Source organism: Rhinoraja longicauda, chromosome 41, assembly GCF_053455715.1.
Source record: "Rhinoraja longicauda isolate Sanriku21f chromosome 41, sRhiLon1.1, whole genome shotgun sequence".
NCBI classification, from domain to species: domain Eukaryota; kingdom Metazoa; phylum Chordata; class Chondrichthyes; order Rajiformes; family Arhynchobatidae; genus Rhinoraja; species Rhinoraja longicauda.
In genome coordinates, this window is record NC_135993.1 from 7545068 (window position 1) to 7570232 (window position 25165).

General features: G+C 41.2%; 1 protein-coding gene across 1 annotated transcript in view; it reads left to right on the forward strand.

Annotated features, from left to right (window-relative positions):
* LOC144611868 (mitogen-activated protein kinase-binding protein 1-like) overlaps positions 1-25165 on the forward strand; it is a 57216-nt gene that overhangs the window by 3551 nt on the left and 28500 nt on the right. The window contains exons 2-10 of the mRNA XM_078431177.1: positions 7378-7469; positions 16055-16117; positions 17450-17507; positions 21097-21267; positions 22078-22215; positions 23002-23184; positions 23279-23439; positions 23550-23739; positions 23981-24130. Of these exons, the coding sequence (XP_078287303.1) occupies positions 7378-7469; positions 16055-16117; positions 17450-17507; positions 21097-21267; positions 22078-22215; positions 23002-23184; positions 23279-23439; positions 23550-23739; positions 23981-24130 (1206 nt within the window). The remainder of the gene's footprint in view (positions 1-7377; positions 7470-16054; positions 16118-17449; positions 17508-21096; positions 21268-22077; positions 22216-23001; positions 23185-23278; positions 23440-23549; positions 23740-23980; positions 24131-25165) is intronic.

The following is a 25165-nucleotide window of genomic DNA, read 5'->3' on the forward strand; positions in this document are numbered from 1 at the left end:
TGTGCTAATCATTTTCTAGAATTTTGTACATTATGGAATAATAGAATGTTGTTGGAGATTGGTGAGCTTTACCCTGCTACTTTTCAAAACAACAACAAAAATTACAGACTATTTCTGTGGGACAAATACTAGAGGCTACTATGAACGATGAGGTAACAGAACACTTAGAAAATATCAACCAGATTAAATAATGTCACTATGGATTTCTGGAAGTGACATGGTGTATATCAAACGTACCAGAGTTCTTTGAGGATGTAGCCCTGGATGACAATATGCATAGGAAAATAAGTAATGCATAATAATGATACATTATTTATCACATTACTTAATAGCCAGCATTAATCATTAATAGTATTGCATATACAATGAATAATTAATAAATGGTGATGTAAATGTAAATAAATGGTGATTAATATTGATGTATTTTTGTCTATTTTGCTATTTTTAGTGTGTTTTAAAAGTATGTGTTAATGTTCTCTGGTTTGTTTTATGTGGGGGGGGGTCGGGGGAAACTTTTTTCCAATCTCTTACCTTACCGGAGATGCGATTGTTTTCCGGATCGTATCTCCGGTCGCTCTGCGGCCTAACATCATGGAGCTGGCGGCCTTGCTCAAGACTGACTTTGAGCCTCACCGCGGGGCCGTGGACTTGCCATCGGAGCCTGCGATCCCTTGCCTGGGATTGACGCTCCAACCGCAACCTGCGGATTTCAACACCGAGGAGCTCGCAGTCTCGAGTAGACGCCCATGTCGGGAAGCTCCAAAGTCGCAGAAGGTTCGACTAGCCCCGACCTGGGGTCAGATCACCTGGTGCGGGGAGCTGAGATTCACCCCGATACGGAGGGACCGACCGCCGGCCACGGGAGCCAAGATCGCCCTGTCAACGGAAGGTTCGAGGCCCCCGACCGTGGGAGAACAAAGAAGGGAAGAAGATTGAACTTTTTTTCGCCTTCCATCACAGTGAGGAATGTGGAGGAGTCACTGTGGTAGATGTTTATGTTAAAATGTATTTTGTGTGTTCTGTTGCTTTTTATTGGTATGACTGTATGGCAAAACAAATTCCTCGTATGTTGCAAAACATACTTGGCTAATAAAGTATGATTATGATTAATACCTTTTTTTTAATACGCAAAGAAAAAAATTAATCTGGGTGCAGTTTTGAGGAAATTAGCCAATCCAATGGGGTGTATGAGTTCTTGTTTTTAGGCACAAGAGAACATATTGGAATCAATATGATTATCAATACAAGAGTAACCTGATGGAATCTGATTCCATGTTACCTTTAAATTATTTTTAATAATATTTCCTAGAAAGAAAGATCAAAAGTTATGGTTAAAAGGGGAGGGAGGGAAGTGGTATTAATTGATACTTTTTCATCTCAGTAAGGTGCATTAAATGCCCTACCATTGGTGCTTGACTCAATTAGGAACACTACACGTTGAAGTCCATATAATACTCAACCAATTGTTTCGGGTTCACCATCAAAATAAATAACCTAATAAATTTGGAAAGGCAAGAGAGAGTTTGACACTTGAGTAGGAACTGCTGCAGTGTTTTATGCTGTTCAACAAGCATGAAAGGCAATGCATGTTACAAGACAAGCATGTTCAAAATGGTGATACAACATGTTGAAATATTGCTAATTTTTACAAATGGGTTATATATATCTACCTGTCGTTCTTCTTTGAAGATAGTGTTCATTTCATGTCGTAGGGGATGATGGGTGATCAGAGTAGAATGAAAAAATGTAAACTTTGCAGAGGGAAAAAAACATTGCTCTTGTAATGAGTATGGTAGACATGGTTGGTGAGGTGTGGGTATAGATAGACACTTGGGTATATAATGTGGCAGTAATGGATAAATACATAAAAAAGTGCACGTTGAAAGTTAAATATTCCTAGATGTAGAATGGTAACGTATGAGAGGAAAGAAACGAGAGTACTTTCGTTCTTAAAAAATATCATCTTATCTTGGCCTTAAAGGCCCATTGTCCAGACGGTGGCACTTAATTGGTGTTGCAGTGATCGGTCTGGCGATTATGTCAAGGCCCTCCATCATTGCTCGATGCTGAGTCCGATCCCTGCGCTAGTCCAACCATTGTAAGGCCTCCAGTGGCGCTTAATCCATGCCATTTCCCCTGGTTGCAGCATTGCCTTCGATGGCTCACACCACCCGACGACTCAATCCGCGAATGCATCGTCCTGTCGCCTTCCCTCCCGATTCCAGGATGTCACCTGCAGCCGACTTTGGATTCATCAGAACGCCTCGGGAGCTGGAGCCGCGCCCCTGGCCTGCTCACAAACCACTCCTCTCCATCCACCGCTGCAGTCATCTTGAGCAAATCTACAGTAAAGTATTTTGTAAATTCCACTCAATGAGTGAAGTTTGAAATAAGAATTCCACCTATTGAAGTTCTAGATGTGTCCTACAAGCCACCAACCAGTGCGAAAAATATGTAGTGGGCATAAATGCAAGAAATTTAGAGCTGCAAGATCTATAATAAACTAGTCAACTCTCCTGGACAACATCAATTTTTGAATGGTATGAATGGTAAACAGTTGAGAGAGAAAAGGCTTGTGAAATTGGTAAAACAAGGTCGGGTGAAACTTTGGACACTTGACTGTTGCCACTAACTCATTGTCATGCAAGGCCTGTTTCAATGCTGCATAGGAACACTCATATTTTTGAAAAAAGAATTTCGCTCGTTGCTGTTGGAGGAAATTCTATGTCAATTCACTTGTTAGGTGTATTTATTGTCTGTCTTTAATTTTTTTGCATTTTATTAGGCTGCACTGAAATGGCAACAAAATGTTTTGGTGCTCTTTATGTTGGAATTTTAATGAAGGATGGTAAATCAGTCTAAATCTGTTTTCTTTACTGTGGAGATGCAGAAGGCTACTGTTCAATATCTTGCCCCTGGGATGAAATGCCAACTTCTTTCACTTCTACCTTTCTAAACGTACAGGGAAGCAAAATAGTCTTTATAGGTGAAGCAGCAATTCACTTGCATTTCTACCAATCTAGTGTAATGTATTTGGTATGCACCGTGTGGCTTCCTCCACAAACCTAGGGTGGACTGGATAATTGCCTTGGGAACAACAACAACTCCAAAGACGTACAGGTATGTAGGTTAATTGGCTGGGTAAATGTAAAAATTGTCCCTAGTGGGTGTAGGATAAGTGTTAATGTACGGGGATCGCTGGGCGGCACGGACTTGGTGGGCCGAAAAGGCCTGTTTCCGGCTGTATATATATGATATGATATGAATATTCATTCCTCAGAAGTGACCCTAAGCCTCCTTTTGTCCTGTTAATTCTCCATCTCTCTCTGGCCTATCTATCTTTGGCCTCCTGTATTATTACAAGGCTGAACACAAACTTGAGAAAAAACATCTCATCTTCCTTTCGTGCACATCACAGCCTTTCAGACTATTAAATTCTCCAGTTTGAGGTAACTTCCTTTTTTGTATCTTGCCATTTCTGCCATCGTAAATCAGATTTTTTTTCTCGGTTATAGTCTAGCCATCTATTGCCAAAGCAAGAAATAAAGCAACATATTCTGATTCTAATTGTGACATTAAATCTTTTGGTCTCGCCCTATCAAAGGTATTCTTTGTTTTACCCATCCCTGTTCCCGCCTTCTGCTGTGGAAAAATAAGCTTGTTTCTGTCTTTCCCAATTATAAGGTTTTTGAATCTGAAAGTTTAAATGTGTTGCTTTCACCACAGGTGCTCCCCGACCTGCAGAGTGTTTCCAGCATATTCTGTTTTTATTTTGACTTTCCAGCATATTTTTTTTATTTTCGATGACCATGGAACTGGGTTGTGTTACTGCACTTAATTGCAGGCTGTGCTCTGAATCATTCTGCTGTAGATTAGTTTATAACTAAATTCAGATGTGAATTGAATTGGAATTAATTCTGTTAAGGAACGTTTAACCTATTTATAATATTTAAGTACATGCTGAGATATAAAGAAAGGAGTGGGACAGACTTTTCATCATAAACTGAAGGCTGTTCTATGATATTTTTATAAATATCTTACTGTGAATTTGATTTTGATTCTATGATCTGAACAGCATGGTAAAATTTGGCATGTCATGGTGGAAGACACGAGATACAGTGAAGGGTTGCATGAGTAATTGGTTTTGAGCACATAAAGAAAAGGAAGGTAGTAGTTTATCTTCATATTCTGATTCAATGGTCTCCAAGGGGTATTAACGAGTAAACATTATCAAGGGAAAAGGGCTTAGCTTAATCTCATTTCTTTATAGAAAAGGCTTCTCTTAAAATTCACCAGATCTGCAGTTTTGCTTGGAGGCGTCACTAACTTCCAGTGCGTGGCCTGAAACCACAAGAATCTGATCCTAAACCAATAAATCCTCAACTGTTGCAGGAATACTTCACATTTGTTTCCACTCCAGCAGCCTTTGACTCCAAATGTCTTGTATGGTTTACCTCCCAACTAATGACATTTAAACGTGTTTTAATTACGTTTGTGATAGTTGATAACTGTGGGTGGTGACTGGTATAAATAACCCACTAATACCATATTTATAATTTTTTCAAATAATTTAAAAATAACACCAAATGCCATCGGGGTGTTTACATTGCACTCTGGTATTTTATGAAGGAGTTAGGGACCTTTTATTTGAAAAGCAGGCTTTCCATATAATATTTTGCAGTAGTTTAATGAAAATTGCTTAATATTTGAGTTGCTCGTCTTGATACGTTATAATACACTCAATTGTATACAATTGAAAGCTTTATTTGTCCCCTCTTTTTATGTAAACTGTACGTGCACTAAATAGTTAAAGTGTGTTTAATGGGCAGTTTAAAAATTATTTTTGTGGACCTTTTCAAGGAGCTAAATATCCCTATCGTTAAACTTGGTATTTAGACCATTCTGTCAATGTACATGTAATGAAAATTTGTATTTACAGTTGTAACTTGGGTAGTTAATAATGCAATAGATGTGGTCCTAAGATATCTCATGTTAGAGAAAATTGAATTAGAAATTTTTTGTTAATGGGGAATAGAGAGTTTGGACTGAGAGTTTCAGACTCCGCAACAACAAAGTTTTGTTTCTCCCACAATATTTTCAAAGCAAAGGACTTTTCAGTAGCTTTAAGTCTATTTTTATTACTGTGGGTGAAAAATACTAAAGGCTATATGTTACATTGTTCAATTGAGAATCATTGCATAAGGGTCAATGGGAGCTGGAATCCTGAGCAAAACGCAAAGTGTGGAGGAACTTGGGCCAGGCAGCATCTGCAGGGGAAAATCAACAGGCAACATTTTTGGTCTCCCAAAATGTCACCTGTTCATTTCCTTCCACATTGGCTGCTGGGCCTTCTGAGTTCCGCCAGCACTTGTTCTTTTTGTCAATAGCGGAGAGTGCTTGTCAATGTCAATGGCCACCAGTGGAACGGACTGTCTGTGTTTTTAAGAGACAATGTTGTCTGATTACTGTGGGGTGGTTATATCAAAACAATTTGTATTCTCTACAAAAAGACACAGTACTAGAGTAACTCAGTGGGTCAATCACATCTCTGAAGAACATGGATAGATAGATGGTGTCACTTATCCATGTCCTTTAGAGATGCTGCCTGACCCACTGACTTACTCCAGCACTTTGTGTCCTTTTGTGTAAACCAGCATCTACCATTCCTTGCGTCTGTCTTGTTTTCCCTAGGTTTTTATTTGCAACGCAGCTATTTTCCTGCTTGTTAATTTCTAAAGTAACTTTTAAGTAGTTGTCTAGTTCCTGATCGAAATCCTGTGATAAACTATGCCGCCCATGTAATACAAATAATGTTACCTAATTTATCAATTGTGTTACATCCAATTCACAACATGAACTATGCGTCAAAGCAAACTACTTGTACATCATTTTTACTATGATGCAAGGTCAATGCTTAAATCAGCTGTGTAATTCTTTGAATCTGTAGGGAAATCCAAAATTGTTCTCTGCCTTCTAGATTTTTTTGCTTAATTAGTGATTCTGGGTCTTTTTGTATTTATGTAAAGAACTGTTAGGAACCACGGGCCTTCCTCGTAGGTTTACTTTCAGTTCTTCGGTGCTGTTCCTCAAACATTCCACTTGGTCAAGTTATAAGGAAGTTTTTGACATGGGTTTGCACATCTATTAGTAAGCTATTTAAAAACAAGAGAAATCTGGGTAATTTCCATTTTTGCAGCAAATATTTCTATCTTAGCATTTTGTGAGGATAATATTGCAACTTGCACAGTATTTTTCACTTTGGTTGGTGCTACATTTCTTGACTTTTTAATAGATGGGATAGTCTTCACATAACAATATATTTTGCATCTGATACCAGTTACATCATTACCAGTGCAGAATCTTCAATAATTTTTTACTGTTTTATATTTTTTCTTCCTTTCTTCCACTAAAAATATTTATTTACACTAATAATCTACCAATTTATTATTTTGTGAGCAAGTGTTGTTTCCAATGTTAATTAAGTAAATTACCATTAGGACTGCAAATCAGGGTAATGTTGTGATTTCACAGTGAAGAAGGTTAATTCATAATGGCATTGAGAACCTTAGCATACACAGCTAGGCAAAAATTGCAGGAGTGCAGCACTTTGCAAATTGCTGACACACTTGCCCTGTCAAGTATCTTTTTCTTCATCTGCATTTTTCTACATTACCCTTGCTTGCCACCTCAGAATGCACAAAAGCAGACAAGAAGCAAGTTCTCAATGTTGAAAGCCTGTCTAAGAAGTCTGGGAGAGAGCATATTCAATCTACTAAGTAACCACCGGGTCTGACCATGATCGAATAGTTATCAATGATAAACTCTTTCATCCTTGCCATCTCTTCAGATTGTATGCAATGTAGCAGCAGTGCAATAACTTTTTTAAACCGTTAAGCAATTTCATTTTGTCACATCTATTAGATCTAATTATCTGATTATTCTTTCCCTTTTTCTACTTTCAGACATATTGAGTTGTATGAATACAATTTTAAGAAGACACAAAGTGCTGGAGGTACTCAGCAGGTCAGGCAGCATCTCTGGAGAACATGGATAGGTGAGGTTTCGGGTCGGGATCTTTCTTCAGTCCTGACCCGAACTGTCATCTATCCACGGTCTCCAGAATCGCTACATGAGCTGCTAAACTAATCCAGCACTTTGTCATCTTTGGTATAATATACCAGTATCTGGAGTTCCTTATTTCAACAAATGCATTTTTAACCTGTTTTATGATTTTTGGGAAGGGATGAATATTTAGAAGAATATAATGTGGAGGGATTCTGTGTTTGCTTTAACATTCGGAATTCTCTGTGCTCTGTCCAAATACAATTTATGATACAGCTAACAAAGTAACCTGGATGTTTTACTTTTTTTTAATAGATTACACTGGACAAAGTCCTTGGGATTACAGCATCCAACAGCAGCAGTTTAGCTTGTGACTTGACCACGGGGCTAGTGGCATATCCAGCAGGGTAAGTGGCAATGTAGACCCAGCTTTTGTGGATAATGCATGAATGATAATTGAAACAGTTGCTGGCTTTAAAGAGATTTATTTTAAACTGATATTCAACAATCTGCCCATTCAAAGTAGGCACCAAGATTATTGGTTTTATGCCTGTTTATTTTTCTGCCTTTATTTATTTTCTTGCTGGCATTATGTTTTTATTGCAGTGTACAGGATAGTTCTCAGCAGTGATGATAATAAATTCTGGGTGGGTTTCCCTCCCTGGTGCTCTGGTTTTCTCCCACATAACAAAGATGCCCTCGTAGGTTACTTGACCACTGTAAATTAAGCTGTATTGTATATAGGCAACGAGAGAATCCGGGTGGGGAGTGGGTGGTCAGAGGGATTTGATGTGAATGAGAGAATGTTACAGTGGAATAAATGCTAGAATGAGACTGATGTGATTGTTCTCCGAGCTCGATGGACCAAATGAACACCTATATAAGAAAATGTACATGAGAAGGTATAATTCCCTGCAATTTTATGCTCCCATAATAATATTGATGAGACTTTCTTTATCCACATTTGCGCTAACCAAGACCTCAAAGTTTTAACAATCAAGCTATATCATGTCATGCAAATGTGGTAAATTGACAAATGACTCACAAATGGCTCACAAATGACTATTGACCGGGATGTGAGACCCGTGGTCATCGCGTCCCAGTCGCCATGCGAGACCGGGTCAAGGCAGAGCTTGACAGGATGGAGGCTCTAGGAGTTATTACTCCTGTTACGGAGCCCACTGACTGGGTATCCTCGATGGTGGCCGCGACCAAGAAGGACAAGCGGGAGATACGTATATGCATCAACCCGAGGGATTTAAACACTGCACTCAAGCGACCTCATCACCCGATGCGCACTGTGGAGGAGGTGGCCGCACACATGGGCAAGGCCACAGTGTTCTCCGTTCTCGATGCCAAGACCTCGTTCTGGCAAATTCCCCTGGACCACAAATCATCTCTGCTCACTACTTTCAGCACATCCTTCGGACGCTACAGATTCTTGCGGATGCCGTTCGGGATTAACGCGGCCAGTGAAGTGTTTCAACGCTCTATGGAGCAGCTCTTCGACAGATGCCCATGTGCGATTGTTGTCGATGACATTATCGTGGCGGGTAAGGACGTGCAGGAGCATGATGTTAACTTAAGGAAGGTACTCAATCGTGCCAGGGAGATACACTTAAAACTCAACCCCAACAAGTGCAGGTTCCGTGTCAACAAGGTAAACTATGTAGGACATGTTTTCACCAGTGAGGGCCTCAAGGCTGATCCTGAGAAGACAGCAGCCATCAGTGAGATGGCAGTTCCAACTGACGTCACCAGCCTGCAGAGGTTCCGGGGCATGGTGAACTATCTTGGCAAGTTTATTCCTCACTTTAGTGAACTCTCCGCTCCACTGCGACAGCTATCTCACAAAGACATTGCATGGACGTGGCATGAGCAACAACAGCAAGCTTTTGACGCTCTCAGACACCTGATGTCGTGTCCTCCCACCCTGGCATATTTCAACGTCAATCGACCAGTTACGCTGACCTGCGACACATCCCAGTATGGACTCGGTGCTGCGTGCCTGCAGGATGGCCAGCCCATTGCTTATGCTTCAAGGACCATGACAGATGCGGAGACACGCTACGCACAAATCGAGAAAGAACTGTTGGCGGTTGTCTTTGCATGTGAAAAGTTCAACGATTACATTTTCGGCAAGGCTACCATTGTGGAGACTGATCACCAACCACTGATTTCCATACTGAACAAACCACTCCATGCTGCCCCGGCGAGACTGCAGCGTATGCTGCTGCGTCTCCAAAAATACGACATTACACTAATCTACAAACCCGGCAAGGACATGCACCTAGCTGACACCCTGTCCCGTGCGCCCAGGAAGACCTCTAACGAGCATGCTGCCGAGAAGGATTGTTTTGATGTAATGATGGTCGATCATCTCCCCTCGTCTTGTTTGGAATTGTTGGTGGTACACACGGCAGAGGACGACACGTTGCAGTCGCTTGCGTCCGTCATTCGACACGGTTGGCCGAGCAAATCGCATATGGTACCATTCTCTGTACAACCGTACTGCCCCGTTAGAGATGAGCTGGTTATCGAGAACGGGGTCATTATGAAAGGCCACAAGGCGGTGATCCCTGCCTCACTACGGCAGCAGTACTTTGACGCAATACATAGGGGCCACCCTGGCGCTGAGGCAACGGCTCAGCAAGCCAAAAGTATGTTTTTCTGGCTTGCTATGTCTGACTACATGCGCCAGAGGGTGCAATCATGTGCGGTGTGTAACAGTTTGGCCTCACATCAGCAAAGGGAACCACTTTTGCTGCACCCAGTTCCTGATTTACCCATGTCCTCTGTGGCCACTGACATTTGTGAGTGGCGAGGCAATCAATATCTGGTTCTGGTGGATTCCTATTCCGGATGGTTCAAGATCGATTTGCTCCGCACAGTTTCCTCAGCGGCGATAATTCAAAAACTGGCGAGACATTTCTCGGTCCATGGGTCTCCTCACACCCTCATGTCGGATACTGCTGGTCAATTTACCAGTCAGTGTTTCAAGGACTTTGCCATGCGCTGGGATTTTAAACACATCACCAGCAGCCCGGAGTATCCACAGTCAAACGGGCTAGCCGAGAGGGCTGTCCGTAGTGCCAAACAGGGTCATGGAGAGATCCAGAAGAGCCGGGTCTGATGTATTCCTGGATCTCCTCAATCTCCGTAACGTTTCACGTGACCCGGTATTGGGTTCGCCGGCCCAACGATTGATGTCCAGACAAACTCGTACCACCCTTCCTGTTGCAAGACACCTGCTGCAGCCCCATGTTCACGAGCCCCAATTTGTTCAGGCTCAGCTGCAACATAAACGGCAGATCCAGAAGGCATATTATGACAGGTCTAGCCATCCTCTCCAGCCTCTGTCGGGGGGTCAGACGGTCCGTCTGCAGACCCAGAAGGGTCATGATCGTCTGGGTGTAGTTAGTGGAACCTGCCAGGAGCCGCGGTCCTATCTTGTCCAATCGGAAGGAGGAACCTACCGGCGGAACAGAAAACACCTTCTACCGGTGAATGAGCCGGTGCCATCTCATCCGCGTCCGCATGGTTACACGGAGGTCGCAGATGGCAGGTTACAGACCAATGGAGGCCAGGCATCGGCAGACCACAAGCTGGTCTTAACACCAACAAAGGAGCCGGTGATGGAATCACCCATAAAGTTGCCTACACAGCCACCCATGACTTCACTGGTGCAGTCTCCTGTGCAGAAGGCCGTTGCGAGACCAGTGCCGTTTGAACCACCACCCATGGTGCTGACACCTACAATGGGTACGGCGGAGGGCTTGTATTGTACTCGTGCAGGACGGGTCTGTAAGCCCAATCCCAAGTACCAAGACTGTGGCTAGACACTTGCTATGGACTCTGGTTAATTACGGCCGTTATCGTTCCCCTTTTGTTTATCTTACTCGAGTTGTATCCTCTGCTTAGCGTTTGTCGTAGTTGTTTTTTCATCCCTTGTATTAGGATGGGGGTAAGTTGTAGTTGTTTCATATTGTAGTGGCTTTATATACTCTTATCTAGTTTGGGGGGCTTATGCTTAAGAAGGGGGATGTAGATCCATGTCTGGTTTTACTGTTGTGCACCCGGTCCGTAATCCAGGCCGGGTTTTGTACTGTGTTATCCTGGTGTTAGCTGGGTAATCATGTGGGGGACTGGAGGTAATGAAGCCAGCATCTGTACTATAAGGCCCTGCTAATAAAGGACTTATATATATACCTGAATGCCTCTCAATGAACACACTCACAAACATGACTATTGACAGCCTTCTTCCACCTCAAAAACATCGCCCATCTCCGTCCATCCCTCTCCTCCACAGCTGCAGAAACCCTCATCCACGCCTTCATCACCTCCCGTATGGACTATTGCAACAGCCTCCTCTATGGCTCACCCTCAAAAATCGTCAGTAAACTTCAATACATTCAAAACTGCTGCCCGTCTACTCACCCACTCCCCGATCCGTGACCATATCACCCCCGTCCTTTACAAGCTCCACTGGCTCCCCATCCCCCAGAGATGCCAACCTTCTGTCCCCCCCCCCATCCGGACCAAACTCAGATCCTGGGGGGACAGGGCTTTCTCCATCGCTGCTCCCACCCTCTGGAACTCACTACCCCAAACCGTCAGAGACTCCTCCTCACTCACCACATTCAAAACATCACTGAAGTCTCACCTGTTCAGCACTGCCTTCAACCACTGACCGTCACCTCACCTTCTGTCTCCTTTTTCTGTTCGTTTACTTATTTATCTATTTATTTTCTTCTCTATGTTCTAGTATTCCCTGTAAAGCGTCTTTGAGTGTTTGAAAAGCGCTATATAAATGTAATGCATTATTATTATTATTATATGATCTGCTCTTGCCTTTTGTACAGGGAAAATGCAGCTCTGCTCGCTGACAGTTTTAAATGATACTAGAAAAGAGGGCCCGTTGGGCCCGTCCCCACACCCCCCATTCTCTCCTCCCCCAGCCCCACTCTTACTCTCCAAGTGTGCCCGTTGGGCCGGTCCTCCTGATCTGTGTATGTCAAGTGACCACTATGGCCTTCTTTTTTTTTTTTTTCCTAATCAGATGTGCAGCACTTTGGTCAACGTGGGTTGTTTTTAAATGTGCTATACAAATAAAAGTGACTTGACTTGACTTGACTTGACTTGCAATAACAAAAAAGACTACTTGGAAGCTTTTCGAAACAATGTAGCCGTCACAAGCTGAAAACTGGAAGCTTTTGGAAACAAATGTAGCCGTCACAAGCCACAAGCTGAAAACTAAATCTGCACCGCAGCGCCCCCCTGAAAAAGGGGGGGGGGGGGGCAGCGATTTAAAACCTCTGTAACTTAAAAAACATGCGACCAAATCAAATGAAAATATCACGGCCGAGCGAGCGCGAGATTGGCGATTGAGGCGGTGCGAAAACCGTCGTGCTACGGTCCGCCGTTTTGCTGCAATCGCTGTTACGTATAAATATACGGTATATTCAGGTCAAACCCAAAAAATATATATAAACAAGATCTGAGTTTTAATAGTATACTAGAACAAGTGTGCCCGTTCAAAGCGGGCCCGTTGGGCCCGTCCCCACACCCCCCATTCTCTCCTCCCCCAGCCCCACTCTTACCCGTTGGGCCCGTCCTCCTGATCTGTGTATGTCAAGTGACCACTATATTTCCTAATCAGATGTGCAGCACTTTGGTCACCGTGGGTTGTTTTTAAATGTGCTATACAAATATAATTGACTTGACTTGACTTGACTTGCAATAACAAAAAACAGCACTTTAAAACAATCCTGGAAACTTTCGAAACAATGTTCGAAACAATGTAGCCGTCACAAGCTGAAGACCAAATCTGCACTGCAGCGCCCCCCTGAAAAGGGGGGGGGCAGCGCTTTAAAACCTCTGTAACTTAAAAATCACGCGACCAAAGTAAATGAAAATATCACGGCCGAGCGAGCGCGAGATTGGCGATTGAGGCGTTCTTTTTTTTTTCCTAATCAGATGTGCAGCACTTTGGTCAACGTGGGTTGTTTTTAAATGTGCTATACAAATATAATTGACTTGACTTGACTTGACTTGACTTGACTTGCAATAACAAAAAACAGCACTTTAAAACAATCCTGGAAACTTTTCGAAACAATGTTGGAAACAATGTAGCCGTCACAAGCTGAAGACCAAATCTGCACTGCAGCGCCCCCCTGAAAAGGGGGGGGGGCAGCGCTTTAAAACCTCTGTAACTTAAAAATCACGCGACCAAAGTAAATGAAAATATCACGGCCGAGCGAGCGCGAGATTGGCGATTGAGGCGGTGCGAAAACCGTCGCGCTACGGTCCGCCTTTTTTCCGCAATCGATGTTACGTACGGTTCAGGTCATTCTCAAAAATATACACAAGATCTGAGTTAATATATAGAATAGATAGATAGATAGATAGATGTAGACTTGTTGGCCCAGACTTCTGATTCTATTTATAATTTATTCATGACCCTGCAATACTTCAGAGTCTTGACTTTCTTTTTTGGTTAAGTGGGTGTTGAAGTATATCTGAAATGTCTTTAGCAGAAGTGCAAGCTGTGCAATATAATTGGTCGACAAAATTAAATCCCTTTACCGAATGCTAAAGCTAAACCAGTTCTCCAGTATTAATTGATAAACATGCACCAATGAAAAGCTGTCAAGAGCATAGAGTGGAATAATTGATGAGAACGACTTTCATGTGGAAAATTGCATTCTAATGCAAAAAAGTAAATGTAATTATAATGGGCTGGAAAGTTAGATAATTTTATCCAGTTGCTTCTTTTGGTGGCCAATTTAATGGATGCCAATGGCTTTAAGTTTCAGAGCGTTTTATCCATTTATGCCTTTTGATTGGAATGATGTTGACATGTGCTTTAAAAAAAAGTGACGTGCTGTACTTGCTAAATACTAGCAACTGAAATTAAAGTATGGCACAGGATTTTAGTTTGCTGCTTTTTAAAATGTGTTGCATGAACAAAGTTAGTTTGTCTTAAAGATCAATATTTTGCAATTATTATGGATGAACACATGTCAAGTTACTAAATTATTGTATTAGAAATGTTTATAAAGCACAGAGGAACTACTCAGGAATTTGAACGCTGATTTAGTCTACTACATGGATATTTTATTTAGTGAAGCTTTCCAGAATGGATGGAGTCTTTTCAGCGGCACAGGGGTGATTATTCTAAACTCCTATAACTATTGAAAATGTTCCACATTGATTTAGGTGTGCATATGAAACAATGGACGTGATGAAGTGTAGCTCAGTCTATAAGTTGCAGAAAAGCTGTGAAACTATTTTTAACTTTATATTTGTGATTAAATCAGTGTATTTACCAAGGAGAAGGACATGTTGGAAAGTGAGTTCAAGAGCAGATTTATAGATAGTCTGGAGCATGTGAGCATTAAGAAGGTGGAGGTTTTGGATGTCTTGGATCACATAGGATGGATAAATCCCTGGTGCTGAATGAGATTAATCCTGGAATGCTAGGGAAAACAATGGAGAAGAATGTGGTGTCCTGACAGATACTTGCATCTTACTCAGGCAGAGGTAAGGTACCAGAAGATTGGAGGACAGCTGATCTTCCTGTAGTTAAGAAAGGCAGCAAGGATAAACAGGGTATCCACATGCAGGTGAGCCTTGCATAAGTGGTAGGGAAATTATTAGGAAAAAAATTAAGGGTAGGCGCACCTGAGCCTGGGTGTGCTGGGTCATTGGATCCAAAATTGGCTTGGTGATGGGGGGGCTGAGGGTAGTGGTGGAAGGACATTTTTTCTTATTGGAAGGCCATGAATAGTGGTGCATCACAAGGACTGGTTCTGGAAACTTTGCTGATTGTGATATATATTGGCAAGTTGCATGTGAAAGAAGGAAGCATAATTAGTAAGTGTGAGGATGACATTGCTTATGATAAATAAATATGCATGATTCTTCAGAAGGAATCAGACATAAGGATGTGGCCTGATCTCCTGCAATACCTCATTGTACCCTTGCACTTTTTTTATCTGCACTTCCTGCAACTATAACACTAAAGGCTGTAGCTTTGTATTCTGCATTGTGATATTTTTCTCTTTACATTAATTGTTGTAATCGTATATGGCTTGATTGTACTTGTGTTTAGTATGATTTATATTCGTGCATAGTTTGATTTGTATTTATATATTGCATGCATAGTTTTTCGCTATCTCGATATTCAGAACAACGTAAAACCAATACCAATATATAAAAGTATGAGAGGCAGAGATAGTCTGAAGAAGGGTGTCGACCTGAAGCATCACCCATTCCTTCTGTCCGGCTTAGTTATTCCAGCGTTTTGTGTCTATCCTGGATAAATAATCAAAATTCTATTATCCCCAAGGCATGGGAATCAAGAACGAGGGCATGCATTTAAGATGACAAGTTTTAAAGGGATCTGAGGGATAAAGGTTTTATTGGCAGGGAGAAATATTGCACGGATACGGTCCCTTCAGCCCACTGGGTCCTCATCGACCCCCTTTTATACTAATTCTATGCTTTTTATTCCCCTCGTCCCACTAACTCAATTTCCCACCCCCATCCCCATGATTTTACAAATAGCGTACCCATTGGGGGTAACTTACAGCAGTCAATTAATCTACCCATTCAAACATCTTTTGGGAAGTGGGAGAAAATCTGAGCACTCGGTGGGTGGTGGGGGGGGGGGGGGGGGGGAATGAGGGGAGTGATCTCAGAAAAAATGCAAAATTGCTGAGTTTATAAAGTCACAACATGCCAAGATTACAAAATTAACAAAAGTCATCTGGATAAATTGGGTTTGTTTTAAGCTAAGTAAATAAGCAAGAATAGCAAAACATTAGTGTGTGTAAAGCATGAGTCTCGTGGCTTCACTATGCCATTCTCAGTATGGTGCAGAATTAGTTTTGGTAAAGTTGGGTTTACTTTAAACATTGAAATCGGTGTTCTTAAATGAGAAAATAAGTTCTGAAACTAACTAAATTGAGTTCTAATTTTCTTTGCAAAGGTGTGTGGTGGTGCTCTGCAACCCAAAGAAGAATAAGCAGACTCATATTCTCAATGCCTCAAGGTAAGATGATAATTAGGACAACTTTGGCCAAGCAATTGGTTTGTATCATTGCTTTGGGTGACAAAGAGGGGGTGGTGAGTCATGGGTCTTCATTTCATCAAGTATTTTGTTTATGGACTCACCACCCCAAATGTACTGGTTTCTGGGTTTTTATCCTTTGTACATTTTCTTTCCTGAGCAACAGGACAGACAAAGAAAAATATGGGAGTTGAGGGGTTAAATAGGATGGTAAACGCAATCCCAATGTGTGGTGGGTGTCTAGAGATTGAATTCTTGGTCATTTGGGGGCAGAGAATTAAGTGGAGGTTACGGGGATGATAGGTACAACAAGAGCAGGTTGCAAAAATCGAAAGTGACTTTGGCTGGAACCTCTTGGAGGAGGGTCCTTTAAGATAACACTACACCTGCAACAGTGCTATCAAAATATTTATTCATCCTCCAAATATGACTAGGTTTCTTGGGTAGCTCTCTAAGGGAGCAATTTTTGCAATTGTGAAATTTAACTTGGAAATAATTGCAATCACATTCTGCTCTAGAAATTAATGTTATTTTGCATCCAGCTCCATGACACAGGAGAAAAACAGTACTTGCCTATGGTGGAGCAATCCAATCATGTCATGCACAAAAGAAAACCCTTTGGCACACAATGCGCTACTGAATTACTACTTTTTAAAGGTTGAGTTGAAGAAGGATATTTAATGTTGTAAAATATATTAGCTCTCATTTACCATTGCATGTTAGGATGCAGTATCCTGTTTTTATTTCACACTTTTACTTTTTTATTAAGATCAGAGTTGGGTATAATATCTTGACTGATCAATATTTGGATAATCATAGACTCCTTGGGCTTGTGTTACTAGTACTGAATTTACTGATTTTAACCAGATTTTTAAAGGGTTATTCCTTTTAAATTAGCTGCAATTTCTTTAAATCTAGTTGGAAGTTTGGGTTGGTGGGGACAAACTGTTCTAACCATAGAAATGTATCTGATATTTAGTTATCCATCTCAGTTGGACTAAGTTGGTGACAAGCTGCCCTAGCAGAGAAATGAGAGGGGGAATGTTAGGTGTTTGGTAGTAAGCCGGTGATGGTTACAGAAGGGACCCACTTTGACATCCTACTGAAGTTTTAGGAAATATTGATACAGCATTTGTGATTTTATGTTGATTTTCTGACAGCTGAGAATGTTACCTTCCCTGGTGTGCAAATATTAGAGTAGATAGGAAGTGGATATTTGCGTATTCAATATTCTTTGGCGTTGATAAAATGCTGGTTAAAAATGAATAATATGCTTCAATTCAGGTATTCACTTGATGTTTTTTCTTGATGTAGGAAAGCAATCTGTTCTTTGGCATTCTCACCAGATGGAAAATTCTTAGTTACTGGGGAGGTGAGTGTCTTCTTAAAGTGGTAGACAATATTTGCAGTCTGGAATGTTGTTATCAGGTTCTGTGATATATAACCTTTTAAATAACTAAATAAGTGTGAAGAGACAAATTGTTAATTTATTTCAATATAGCCAATTAATTGCACTACATTTTTGCTTGAACTCTTAGATATAGTTTGTTCTATATCCCATTGAATTCTCTAAACCTGGTGCATTGTACATTGAAACAAACTTAACTGTTCCTGTAATTTATTTTTTAACTTTGGCATTTCCATTTACTCTTGTATTTACTGATTAAATGTGTTAGAAAAATCGATTGCCATGTCTTATTGGGATTTCTGACATATACTGTGACATACTTTGTTCACTACATTCTCTGCTTAGTTTTTAATTGGTGGGTAACCTGAAGAAATGTTACCTGTATTCCTGAATTTTGCAAAATGTAGTGATTACTTAGAGAGCATTAACTTTAACTGAAATTTGAGCACTGAATTTAACACACCACTTTCGATTGATAATTATGAAAAAGATGCGTTAAAGAAATGTTAATTAAAGTTGGAGTACAGATAGTTGATGTCATCAAAATCGCACACTATTGTCTGCAGACTGAAAGAATGCTTCATCTGGGACTCGCAGAAGCTAGCCACTTCAACTTCTACTGACCTGTCTGTCTTTGGCCAACAGGAAAGAAAATAAATGTGATTACATTTGATGCACAGAGTCTCTTGCTAATGCACAGTCTCTTGCACAGAGTAAGAGAATCAAGAACCAGAGGACATAAGTTTAAGGTGAAGGGAGAAAGATTTAATAGGAACATGAGTGTATGGAACGAGTTGCTGGAAGAGGTAGTTGAGGCAGGTACTATCACAACGTTTAAGAAATAGGTACATGCACAGGAAAGGTTTAGAGGGATATAGGCCAAACGCAGGCAGGTGGGACTAGTGTAGATGGGACATGTTAGCCGGTGTGGGCAAGTTGGGCCAAAGGGCCAGTTTCCACGCTGTAAGACACTATGAACAGCAATGGCAGGTATTCCTGGGAATAATGCAGAGATTGCAGGATCAATTTATTCCAAAGAGGTGGAAATACTCTAAGGGGAGTAAGAGACACCTGTGGCTGACAAGGGAAGTCAGGGACAGCATAAAAATTAAGGAGAGGAAGTATAACATAGCAAAGAAGAGTGGGAAGACAGAGGATTGGGACTCTTTTAAAGAGCAACAAAAGTTAACTAAAAAGGCAATATGGGGAGAAAAGATGAGGTACGAGGGTAAACTAGCCAATAATATAAAGGAGGATAGCAAAAGTTTTTTTAGGTACGTGAAGAGGAAAAAAATAGTCAAGGCAAATGTGGGTCCCTTGAAGACAGAAACAGGGGAATTTATTATGGGGAACAAAGAAATGGCAGACGAGTTAAACCGTTACTTTGGATCTGTCTTCACTGAGGAAGATACACACAATCTCCCAAATGTTCTAGGGGCCGGAGAACCTAGGGTGATGGAGGAACTGAAGGAAATCCACATTAGGCAGGAAATGGTTTTGGGTAGACTGATGGGACTGAAGGCTGATAAATCCCCAGGGCCTGGTGGTCTGCATCCCAGGGTACTTAAGGAGGTGGCTCTAGAAATAGTGGAAGCATTGGAGATCATTTTTCAATGTTCTATAGATTCAGGATCAGTTCCTGTGGATTGGAGGATAGCAAATGTTATCCCACTTTTTAAGAAAGGAGGGAGAGAGAAAACGGGTAATTATAGACCAGTTAGTCTGACATCAGTGGTGGGGAAGATGCTGGAGTCAATTATAAAAGACGAAATTGCTGAGCATTTGGATAGCAGTAACGGGATCATTCCGAGTCAGCATGGATTTACGAAGGGGAAATCATGCTTGACAAATCTACTGGAATTTTTTGAGGATGTAACTAGGAAAATTGACAGGGGAGAGTCAGTGGATGTGGTGTACCTCGACTTTCAGAAAGCCTTCGACAAGGTCCCACATAGGAGATTAGTGGGCAAAATTTGGGCACATGGTATTGGGGGTAGGGTACTGACATGGATAGAAAATTGGTTGACAGACAGAAAGCAAAGAGTGGGGATAAATGGGGCCCTTTCGGAATGGCAGGCAGTGACCAGTGGGGTACCGCAAGGTTCGGTGCTGGGACCCCAGCTATTTACAATATACATTAATGACTTAGACGAAGGGATTAAAAGTACCATTAGCAAATTTGCAGATGATACTAAGCTGGGGGGTAGTGTGAATTGTGAGGAAGATGCAATAAGGCTGCAGGGTGACTTGGACAGGTTGTGTGAGTGGGCGGATACATGGCAGATGCAGTTTAATGTAGATAAGTGTGAGGTTATTCACTTTGGAAGTAAGAATAGAAAGGCAGATTATTATCTGAATGGTGTCAAGTTAGGAGGAGGGGGAGTTCAACGAGATCTGGGTGTCCTAGTGCATCAGTCAATGAAAGGAAGCATGCAGGTACAGCAGGCAGTGAAGAAAGCCAATGGAATGTTGGCCTTCGTAACAAGAGGGGTTGAGTATAGGAGCAAAGAGGTCCTTCTACAGTTGTACCGGGCCCTGGTGAGACCGCACCTGGAGTACTGTGTGCAGTTTTGGTCTCCAAATTTGAGGAAGGATATTCTTGCTATGGAGGGCGTGCAGCGTAGGTTCACTAGGTTAATTCCCGGAATGGCGGGACTGTCGTATGTTGAAAGGCTGGAGCGATTGGGCTTGTATACATACACTGGAATTTAGAAGGATGAGGGGGGATCTTATCGAAACATATAAGATAATTAGGGGATTGGACACATTAGAGGCAGGAAACATGTTCCCAATGTTGGGGGAGTCCAGAACAAGGGGCCACAGTTTAAGAATAAGGGGTAGGCCATTTAGAACGGAGATGAGGAGGAACTTTTTCAGTCAGAGAGTGGTGAAGGTGTGGAATTCTCTGCCTCAGAAGGCAGTGGAGGCCAGTTCGTTGGATGCTTTCAAGAGAGAGCTGGATAGAGCTCTTAAGGATAGCGGAGTGAGGGGGTATGGGGAGAAGGCAGGAACGGTGATTGAGAGTGATCAGCCATGATCGCATTGAATGGCTCGAAGGGCTGAATGGCCTACTCCTGCACCTATTGTCTATTGACTACATATTGAATGTGAGCAAGGAATCAAACCTAGTATTTTGCACAGGAGGATGGACAGATGAGTTGTAGCTTTGCGCTGCATATGAAAAAGTATAACTAAAAATATATTGTGTAGGAAAATAACTGCAGATGCTGGTACAAATCGAAGGTATCACAAAATGCTGGAGTAACTCAGCAGGTCAGGCAGCATCTAGGAGAGAAGGAATGGGTGACGTTTCGGGTCAAGACCCTTCTGACTAAAAATATATTGGTAGGAGATGCAGAGTTAATGGGAAGGCATATAAAAAAATATATTCAGGTATACTCATAAGCTATAAATTAAATAGATCTTGCGTCCCAAAGTGTAAATGCAATTTTTACAATTTGGGGGTCAGTAAAGATCTAAATTTATTGACCTGATAAATTGTTTAATTGTATGTTCCGCAAATATGCTGATGTAATTTTATTTTTAAACTTAGAGTGGACACTTGCCTGCAGTGCGGGTCTGGGATGTGGCTGAGAAGACTCAAGTGGCTGAATTACAGTGCCACAAATATGGAGTATCATGTGTAGCTTTTTCACCCAACATGAAGTATATTGTATCAGTAGGCTACCAACATGACAAGCTTGTGAATGTCTGGGATTGGAAGGTAGGATGACAATTGTGTTATAAAAAAGTAGTGGGGTAGTTTTTCTGTTGTTTATGAAATTAAACCTGAAGGAAGTATGTTGCGGGATAAAAATCCAAGTGATTAATATGTCTGGAATGAAACCCAACAGAGTTTCAACTAGACTTGAATTCCAAATGTATATGTACCTAGTAACCAGCAGCAGCCATGAAATTCCAGATAATTACATCTTAATCATGCAGCATTGTGGGCAGCACAATGGCACGGCTGGTGGAGCTGCTACCTCATGGTTTCGATCCTGATCTCCATTACTGTCTGTGTGGAGTTTGCATGTTCTCCCCGTGTCTTTCCCTGTGAATTTCCCCCAGGTGCTCTGGTTTCCTCCCACATCCGAAAGTCGTGCGGGTTTGTAGGTAAATTAGCGCCTGTGTATAGGTAGTGGATGAGAAAGTGGGTGTAAACGAGAATATGTGAACAGGTCATTGATGGTCAAAGTGGACTCGGTGGGCCAAACCTCCTGCTTCCATGCTATATATCTAAACTAAATGTCATTACCTGTCGTGGTCTACGTCGTATTATGCAACTCTGCTCAATGATGGGAGGAATCCCAATCTAACAATCTTCTGCCAAGATCCTCCATATCTTATCCCACCATTTAAAAAAAATAATCTGCCTGATTCTAAATTCCAGTCCTCTGTTTTCTTTGAATATCGAGGCCCTTATCCTCTACCACCTGATTTTTGTTTCTAGTGAAAAATTATCACAACTTGAGTTTAGGGTTAGGTTGTGTCTTGTGGATTGGTACTTACAGAAATACTTTTTACTTGACAGAAAAACACCATTGTAGCATCTAATAAAATTTCTAGTAAAGTGACGGCTGTTTCATTTTCTGAAGACAGCAGTTACTTTGTCACAGCTGGCAACCGACACGTTAAGTTCTGGTATCTGAATGACTCCAAAACCTCCAAGGTAGGTTATTATCATTGTCTAAGATTGCCTTCTAATCTGGCATGCAATGCTCGTCACTGTATTTTAAATCATTATAGTCTTGCCAACTGCGTTGATCTGTGATAAGTAGTTTCATTTCAAGATGCTGTTTTCTTAACAGTTGCAAACTATCATATGGATAAATTATTTTGTAATGAATTGTAGTTGCCTTGGTGTGTTCTTAATTTGTTTCTCAAGTTTTGTTGGAAGTGGGAAATTTGTCTTTTGCTTCATTTTGTTTTTGCCACATATATATCAGGTTTTTTTTCCCTGCTTGTTTGCTAACTTGACAATTTAACGAGAACCATTGAATAGGCTAGCTATTGATACTAATCATATAATCTTTTCTTCAGCCAAGATTAATTGTCAGAATCTGGCATAGAAATAATAATTTAAATGTTTGAGTCCACATCTTAATGAAGATGTGGTTCCTGCTATTCTTGATGAAATCATAGTTGCTTTCTTATATTAGAACATAAAATTTAAAATATCTTGAAACTTGGCTACCAAGATCAAATGAGTTTAAGCAAGTCTGTTTCTAGTTTGGGTCTTCTGTTATTTTATATATTAATAATATAAATCTTTGGAGGACCCAAAAGATTTTCTTTGAAATTAAATGAGATGAAGACTGAATTTTATCCTAAACTTATTAGTTGCTTTTGATCAAGTCTTTGAGCAATCTTAATTGGGTGCTTCGTGGTGCCCTTGTGTAACTTAACATCTTTTTGTTCACTACTAAACCAAATACCTGTGTGTTTTCCAATCCAGGCAAATATTACTGTTCCCTTAATAGGACGATCTGGATTGCTGGGTGAGCTCCATAATAACTTTTTCTCTGGAGTGGCATGTGGTAAGGGGAAGATGGCAAGAAGCACCTTTTGCATCACCAGTTCTGGTCTTCTCTGCCAGTTCAATGGGAAAAAAGTACTGGATAAATGGTTGGATTTAAAGGTATGCTGATCTCTGCTTCCTTTAAAACAAATTTAAATATTTAAGTCATTTTTTAATTAAAAAGCATCTTTTATCTGCACCTATTTCCCCACAGACCTCTGCAGCAAATTGTATCGCCGCAACCCAGGATTTCATCTTTTGTGGTTGTTCTAATGGAACATTGAAATTATTTAACCCTGCAAACCTCCATTTTATCACCAATCTGCCCAAACCTCATTATCTGGGAGTCAATGTGGCAGCAGGAATTGAACCAAGGTAAATTTAAAAATTGGTTCGATTTTATTGTCATAAAATTCTTGTGTACAAGAAGCATGTATAAATATATATATATTTAATAAATAAATAATATGAAAATGTCTCTACAGCCGTTTATTCACTAAGAATTCAGATGCTATGCATCCTGACATTATTGGTATGGCCTTCGACTCTTCCAATCGATGGTTGTCATGTGTGTACAATGATCACAGCCTCTATGTGTGGGACACAAAAGACATCAAGAAAGTCGGGAAGGTTTACTCATCATTGTATCATAGTTCCAGCATATGGAATGTAGAGGTATGATACCATCTCTTGTTTCTTTCTTTAAACCTGGAATGTCCTTGTAAGTGTTGGCTCTTCCAGGAAATTTGATAAATGAATCCCACTTTGGGATTTTTCTGGCTTTCCCACTGCCTCGCCTCCAGTCCGTTCTCTAATCTATAGCCTTGAATCCAACTTTTTTTGTGTAAATGTGTCCAGTTTATTTAAAAACCCATGGTGTAAACAATGCAGTAGTCATTTTTTTGTTATTTTTCAGGTTTATCCAGAGTTGGAAGAAAATAACCTGGCTTGTCTGCCACCTTCATCTTTTCTAACTTGTTCATCAGACAATACTATACGATTGTGGAATTCTGGCGGTGCTTCTGAATTTCAATTCACTTCATTCCGTCGTAATATTTATAGCACAGTGAGTTTTAACCTCTAATTCCCATTTCCACCTGAACTTGGTAGTTGATCTAATCCAACATGCTTTTGTTTTTGCTAGATTCAAGTGTAAATAAATATTTTTAGCTAGATTTGTGTTCTGGCCATCAGCCAATTATTAATAGAGTGGCACTGCTCAGTTGACACTGCTCAGTATGAAGGGAGAGAGATTTCCATTCAACTGAAATGAATGAATTCCCCATGTCAGCATGGCAGAGGTTAAATAATTAAAACATAGTTTATCCACCTCACCTCACATCCGGAATCTTGGAATCATCCTTGATCAAACCCTCTCCTTCGACAAACACATCAAACACATCACAAAGACAGCCTTCTTCCACCTCAAAAACATTGCCCGTCTCCGTCCATCCCTCTCCTCCACAGCTGCAGAAACCCTCATCCACGCCTTCATCACCTCCCGTCTGGACTACTGCAACAGCCTCCTTCCTCTATGGCGCACCCTCAAAAATCATCAATAAACTTCAATACATTCAAAACTCCGCTGCCCGTCTACTCACACACACCTCGATCTGTGACCACATCACCCCCGTCCTTTATAAACTCCACTGGCTCCCCATCCCCCAGAGAATCCAGTACAAAATCCTCCTCATAACCTACAAAGCCCTCCATAACCTGGCCCCATCCTACCTGACCGACCTCCTCCACAGGCACACTCCCACCTGCACCCTCCGCTCTGCCGCTGCCAATCTCCTATCCCCCCACATCCGGACTAAACTCAGATCCTGGGGGGACAGGGCTTTCTCCATCGCTGCTCCCACCCTATGGAACTCACTACCCCAAACCGTTAGAGACTCCCCCACACTCACCACATTCAAAACATCGCTGAAGTCTCACCTGTTCAGTACTGCCTTCAACCACTGAAGGTCACCTCACCTTCTGTCTCCTTTCTCTGTTCATTTATTTATTTACTTATTTATCTATTTATTCATTTCCCCTATGTTCTCAAAATCTCTGTAAAGCGTCTTTGAGTATATGAAAAGCGCTATATAAATAAAAT